The 6766-nt window shown below is 41.7% G+C and overlaps 1 protein-coding gene across 1 annotated transcript in view; it reads left to right on the top strand.

The window, feature by feature from the left end:
* The window catches only part of LOC103254469 (calcium-dependent secretion activator 1-like), a gene marked incomplete at its 3' end in the record, with an annotated part of 117644 nt that extends 112701 nt beyond the window's left edge, over window positions 1-4943 (top strand). Inside the window, exon 3 of the mRNA XM_021709768.1 lies at window positions 4611-4943. Within this exon, the coding sequence (XP_021565443.1) occupies window positions 4611-4943 (333 nt within the window). The remainder of the gene's footprint in view (window positions 1-4610) is intronic.
* Window positions 4944-6766: the final 1823 nt, after the last annotated feature.

Below are 6766 nucleotides of genomic sequence, written 5' to 3'. Positions count from 1 at the left end.
GCTCAGGCAATTCACTCACCTCGGCCTCCCAAAGCACGAGATTACAGGCTGAGCCACCAAACCTGGCTTAAAATCTTATTGACTCTAATATCTAGGTATTTTTCTTATTTATGTTGGAAAGATAAGCTTTTTTTCAAAGAAAGAAAAGATCTGTTCTGGCTTCTCAGCCCATTAGCAGGAAAACGGAAGCTAAGCTAGCCTCATCTGTAACACGAAGAGCCACTAAGTACTGAAGTGTTTGTATGTTTCTAAAACAACCTTGAGGTTGCCTGGCTCTGGGATAGAGGGAAGGACTGATAAATGAGGTCAAGTCGCTGAACTGACTGCCCTTCTCAATTCCATTTTTATTTGTTTATCTTCCATCTCTCATTATGATCTGTCTGGAAGTTAGTAGAAAAGTAGGGAGGATTTATAGATGTGTCCAAATAGAACTGTGCCTGGCGTTGAAGTCTCTTGTGACAACCACAAAAAAAACAGCAATAGACACACATACGCACAAATACAGACAGAACTCCCATACAAATCGGTTTCGATGGTTGTTTTGGAGACACACAAGCACATCAGTACTTATTGTCTATATTCATTGTAGGGTGAGGCTGACCCAGGTCCTATGTCCTCTTTGACTGAGAAGCCAAGACAGATAATGTACCTGGAAAATGAGTTTCTTACTGCCACCTTCTCTCCCTCTGGCTGCCTTCCCTCCTCTGGACACTTCATCATTCCTGTCTCCTCAGTCTTCAGCCTCTTTCCTCCACACTCTTGACACTCCACTCATCTCTCCTCTTTTTTGGGGGCTAGGAGTCATATCTTATACTGGACAGATAGATCGCCTTACTTCTCAAAGTCCTTTCAGTTTGATACTCACCAAGGAAGGGTGGATTTCTTTGTTGTTGACAGCAAAGGGAAGTGAGGTTGATGAAGGTTAAGTGACTTGTCTTCCACTAATGACTCAGTAGATATTTATTGAGTGGCTACTATGTACAAAGGAAGGGACTATGTGATACAGGTGATGTGCCCAAGGATTCGGGCCTGCCCAGCCAGTTATGAACACCAGCTGGGACCAGAGTACCAACATTCCTTATTTCTTTCTTTTTGTTTGTTTTTTTGTTTGCTTGTTTGTTTTGAGTTGCAGTCTCACTCTGTCACCCATATGGAGTGCAGTGGCCGCTCCCGGCCACTGTAGCCTCCACCTGCTGGACTCCGGTGATCCTTCTGCCTCAGCCTTCCAAGTAGCTGGAATTACAGGCATGCGCTACCATGCCCGGCTGATTTTTTGATTTATTGTAGAGATGAGGTCTCGCCAAGTTGCCCAGGCCAGTCTCGAACCCGCGGGCTCAGGCAATCCACTCACCTCAGCCTCCCAAAGCGCGGGATTACAGGTGTTTTGTTTTGTTTTTCCTTGAGTCAGGGTCTCACTCTGTCACCCAGGCTAGAGTACAGTGGCATAATCACAACTCACTGCGGCCTTGACCTCCTGGGCTCAGGTGATCCTTCCAACTCATCCTCCTGAGTAGCTGGGATTACAGCCACATGCCCCCATGCCCAGCTAATTTTTTGATTTTTTTGAGATGAGATCTGGCTGTGTTGCCCATGCTGGTCTCAAACTCCTGGGCTCAAGCAATCCTCTTAAAGGGATTACAGGCACAAGCCACCATGCCTGGCCGAACATCTTTATTTCTTACCCCTTGTTAAAGGGTCCCATGGAAAATCTAGCCTAAGTCTTTTGTCTTGAAAGAGCAGTCTATTGTGTCTGCTTGTTTCCCCTTAACCTTCTTGTCCCCATCCAGATATAGTCTTGCTCAATAGGCTCTTTGCCAGAGAAGTCTGCTTTGCTATTATTATTCATTCACTCATTTAACAAATCTTTACTAAGCACCAGCTGTGTGCCAGACACTGTCTCAGACACTAAGAAAAAGAGAAAAAAACAGCTATAAACCTGCCTTCCTAAAACTTATAGTCTAGCTGCCGATCAGATATTTCCCAGACTGTCACAAAAGCAATGACAGATGGCAGCTACAGGAGGGTTTGGGGAAAAGAATATGGGGCTGAGAGCTTATAACTGGGGCCCACTCCAGGTTTTGGAACACTGATGTGGACAGATGGGGAGGAGAGTATGGCCTCATTGTTGATTGAATGTTTCCAAGTCACCTCTGATGTGGATTAGAGCTGACAACAAAGAATCAACCCCTTTGTGCTCTGCTACCATCATACTTACCTGTACACCCCAAGCACCTCTCACTGGCCTCTCTGCCTATTCTTGGCTCTCTTCAATCTGCTTTCCACATTAAAGCTGGAGAATGTGAATTTGACTGTGCCATGCCTCAGCTTAAAACCTTCAGTTGCTTTCCAAAGCCCTTCAAATGCAGACCAGCAACCTTAATGGCTCCTTGCATGCCCTTGGCCATCCAGCCCTCCCTGTCCATCTTGCATCAGTCCTCTCCCAGCCCTCCATGGCCAGGTTCACACTGGCTCCTCTTTGTTACATCATGGGGTCTTTACCCATATTGTCCTTTCTCTCTAAATACCTCAAAGTAGCTCTCTCTCCATTTCACACATGATTGCAAAGGTGTTTCCTTTCAGGAAGGCTTTCTTGACTGCATACTTGAATAGATTCCTGACTGTAGGCACCCATGGATGGTAATTTCCCTTGATAGTGTTTGTTCCAGATTATAATTATATTTGTATGGGATTATTAAGATTATGTCTGTTATGCTCCATGAGGACTGAATCTGTGTTTTCCCCACCATTGTGTCCCTGGCATCTGGTACAGTATCTTCCACCTACTGAGTATCCAAAGAAAGGATGGATAGGTTCATGAAGAGGATTATAATCATGACAGTTAAAAGGACAACCCCAGAATCTTACAGTTCAACTCCTTCAGTGAACAGACCGGAAATTGGAGAATCAGAGAGGGGAATTGACTTACCTAAGGTCATGCAGCAAGGTAGTGGCAGAGCTGGCCTGGGATCATGACTTACAGCTCTTGCTACAATGCTATACTGCTCTCCAGAGACTTCCTCCCTTTTCCTCAAACATTGGTGCTCTTTGAGATCCATACCTGTAGCTGAGACACATAATATGTTGGTTAGATGGAGAGACCATCTGACTAAGCATTACAGGTTTTCAAGTGAATTATTTAGCTCATTAAGGCACATAAGGCCTGAGAATTCATTTGAGACTTTTTTCTAGAATTGATTTTCAAATAAACTCTAAGGTCTCAAGTGAATGCCAGTTCCAAGGCACTGAGGAGAGGGCCATGGCCTCTACCCTGCAAGGCAAACCCCTCAGCCTTCCTTTCTAAATTAGTTCATTAAAGCCTACAATAAACAGAGGTCACCTTTTTCACATCCCTCCACCCCAAGAAAGGCATGAGGCAGTAGATGTCCCCCAGGCAATACCATCTCATGGCCAACAAGGGCATTTTCTGAAATCTGACAGGGGGATAAACAATTGTTCTACCTCTTAAAAGATATTTATGCACCTTCCAAAGTGTGACCAGGGCACAACTCAAAAGTGTCAGATGTTTCCTCTCTGTGCATATGAAGCAGCAGCTTTACTGCCATGTATTATACCCCAGAACCATGTAGCTTATATAAGCTCCCGAATGGTAGGCGGTGGAACAAAGGCAAAACATTCTTAATAGAAGTCTTGGTCTCGGGACTTGGGCAGCCCAGTAGAACAATTGGGAGTTTTCCACTAAGCAGAATAAGTTCTCTACCAGGCAGGAGCACCCTATAGGCAAGGAAGGAACTAGGGTGAAATAAAAGACTGTACAGTCGGACAATTTGAATTACCAAGAACAAGTTCCTTCCCCTCTCTAGAGGCTCGGATTTTCACCTACAAAACAGACTGAACATAACACCTACATTCATTGTTAATTCACATTTACAATGCCAGGTGCTCTTCTAGGGACTGAAGACATTGTGGGGAACAAGAAGGACACAGTCCTTGCCCATGTGGAGCTTATATTTCAGGAGGGGAGACAGATAAGTAAATGCATATTATCTAATGCTTATTTCATTCCAATTATGGTATCATTTAGAAGGTAAAATGAGATTTAAATAGTGCTTAACGTTTAGTGCTATATGCCAGATAGCATGTCAGGTATTTTACATATAATAATAACAACAATAATGACTTTCATGGCATGTACTGTAAACCAGGCACTGTTTTAAGTACTTTTCACGCATTAATTCACTTAATCCTCATAGGGACTACTATTATCCCCATTTTGTAGGTTAGAAACCTGAGATGCAAAGAAATTAACTTGCCCAAAGACACAGTCACTAAGTTGCAGAGAAAGACCCATGCAGCCTGAGCACAGAATTTGTATACTATATGCTGCCTCTCATAATATTATCGTCTCATTTACTTCTTACAGCCATTCAGTAAGTCCAATTGTTATTCTCATTTTATATACTTGTACATAAAAGCAAACTGTATAAGTAACTTGTCTGGTTCGCACAGTAGTAAGGTGGTAAAGCAAGATGGGACACACAGGGTACCTCCTGGAATACACGTGAGGGGTTTGGCTCAGTGCTTAGCCCCAGGGAACTGGTCTCTTCATGGCCAACTCTCTTACCATATTTCCTGGCCTTGTTCTTGCTCAGGTCTTCCTGAAGAGCGACCGTGTAGCCCGCATGGTACAGAGTGGGGGCTGTTCCGCCAACGACTCTCGGGAGGTCTTCAAGAAGCACATTGAGAAGAGGGTGCGCAGCCTGCCCGAGATTGATGGCCTCAGCAAGGAAACTGTGCTTAGCTCCTGGATGGCAAAGTTTGATGCCATCTACCGTGGGGAAGAGGACCCCAGGAAGCAGCAGGCCCGGATGACGGCCAGCGCGGCCTCGGAGCTGATTCTGAGTAAGGAACAACTCTATGAGATGTTCCAAAACATTCTTGGGATCAAGAAGTTTGAACACCAGCTCCTGTATAATGCCTGCCAGGTAAGGTGTCTCTCACCTGGGCCCAGAGCTGTGGGTAAGCTGAGCTGCATTATGACTTCTCTGGGTGGCTTCTTGATAAAAATTAAAATTAAATTAAAATTAAAAATTAAATGTATTTTATGACCACACTGATAAAAAATTGAATATGATCCAGCCTAGAGTATATTCATGCTTTTCTTCTGATTAAAAAAAAATTAAAACATTTTTGTGAGTCCCTAAAAGGCTCAGGGCCACTAAGCACTGAGCTTGTGTCAAATGTGTAAGCTGGCCTTATGAGTAAGGCCTGATTTCCATGTTTCAAAAGTGCTAAAAATCAAAATAATGATTTTTTTAAAGATCCTTCTGCCTTTAAAATAATTGGTGTTTTACCAGTTGAGGAGTTTGCACTTCTTCAGCTGGGGAGACAACTGGACTTAGCACCTGGTCATCAAGGGTAATTATTTAAAACAGAAAGCTTGCACAAGGTCCGAATTAATCATACACGTATGTTAGTCTCATCATGAATTTCCAAGTGGATCTGAGGAGGAGAGCTGAGGCTCTACTTGGACCAATGTAAAAATGGGCTTATCTTTCCTCTGGGTGAGGGTTGGGGAAGCAAAGTATCCTAGATCTTGATTTCCTACCTAACTTTACTGTTATTCATTCGTCCAATAAATATTTATTAAGTGCCTACCTTGTGGTCTTTGGAATTTTAGTGAAAGTCACTTGGAAGCATTTTTAACCTACATAATGAACATTTGTATACTTAATCCTGAATTGTACCCCACATCTTTAAAATAATTTTTAAAAAAAATTTAAATGCACATTCCCAGCTCTCAGCCCTAGAGATTTTCATTCTACAACCTCAGAGTAGAGTCCAGGAATCTGCACTTTAAACAAATGCCTCCCTTCCTGGTAATTTTGTTGCTTTTCCCCTAAGAACGATTCCAGTGGTTTCGCTTTGCCTTGTTCATTAATATTCCCAGTGCTTGAAACAATTCTTGGCACATAGTGAGTACTCAGTAAATGTTTACTGAATTAATAAATGAATAATGGAAAATTATTTTAATTAGTAGGTAGTGTCTTATCAACTATTATACATTACCCAGAAGTCTCTGGATATTTTAATAAGTAGGAGTCTGTTTAACAATTTATAATATAATACGTGTATTACATTAAAAGATATTCCTGATACCTATTTTCTTCTCGGCCAACTTCAATTCAAAACATTGATTATCAATCTGGAGGCACAGGGCTTCTTTGATGGGTCAAGAAGTATTTCAGAATTCTCAGATACATTTCAATATAAAATTAAACTTAATTGTTCTTTTTATTTTAAATATCACTATTTTCTATGTGTCAGTTTTAGAATGGAATAGACAAATGACATTAGCTGCTACTACCACCACGGCCACCAGCTTGTCCACCACAAGAAAGTGTCATAGTTTCAAAGAGACTGAAAATTACCTACCTGAGCTATGACTGAGATCCAAAATTACAGAGACAGTCAAATATTCTTAAACCTGCTAGGTATGAAATTATTGTAGAAATTAATTTTTCTTGTTGCAGCAGTTTATCATGCATATGTTCTGTGCTTCCTCAGACGTCAGCATCATTGGAATTCCATTGCTCTACCATTTCATGTTTTATCTCAGTGTTTCTGAACATGTTAAAAAGAGTTAAGTAGCAGGACCATATTTTTGCTCTTCTTTCTTAAAACGTGAATTAATTCAACTCATTTTACCTTCAACATCTTTTTTTGTGAGTTAAAAATAAATATAGTAATGTTAAAAAATAATATCCTCTATCCCTAGAATAATGATTGTCCCCTTAGCCAAAAAAAA

This window comes from Carlito syrichta, unplaced genomic scaffold (assembly GCF_000164805.1).
Source record: "Carlito syrichta isolate Samal-C Ts95f unplaced genomic scaffold, Tarsius_syrichta-2.0.1 Scaffold281334, whole genome shotgun sequence".
NCBI lineage: Eukaryota > Metazoa > Chordata > Mammalia > Primates > Tarsiidae > Carlito > Carlito syrichta.
This window is presented reverse-complemented; position numbering and strand designations above follow the sequence as displayed.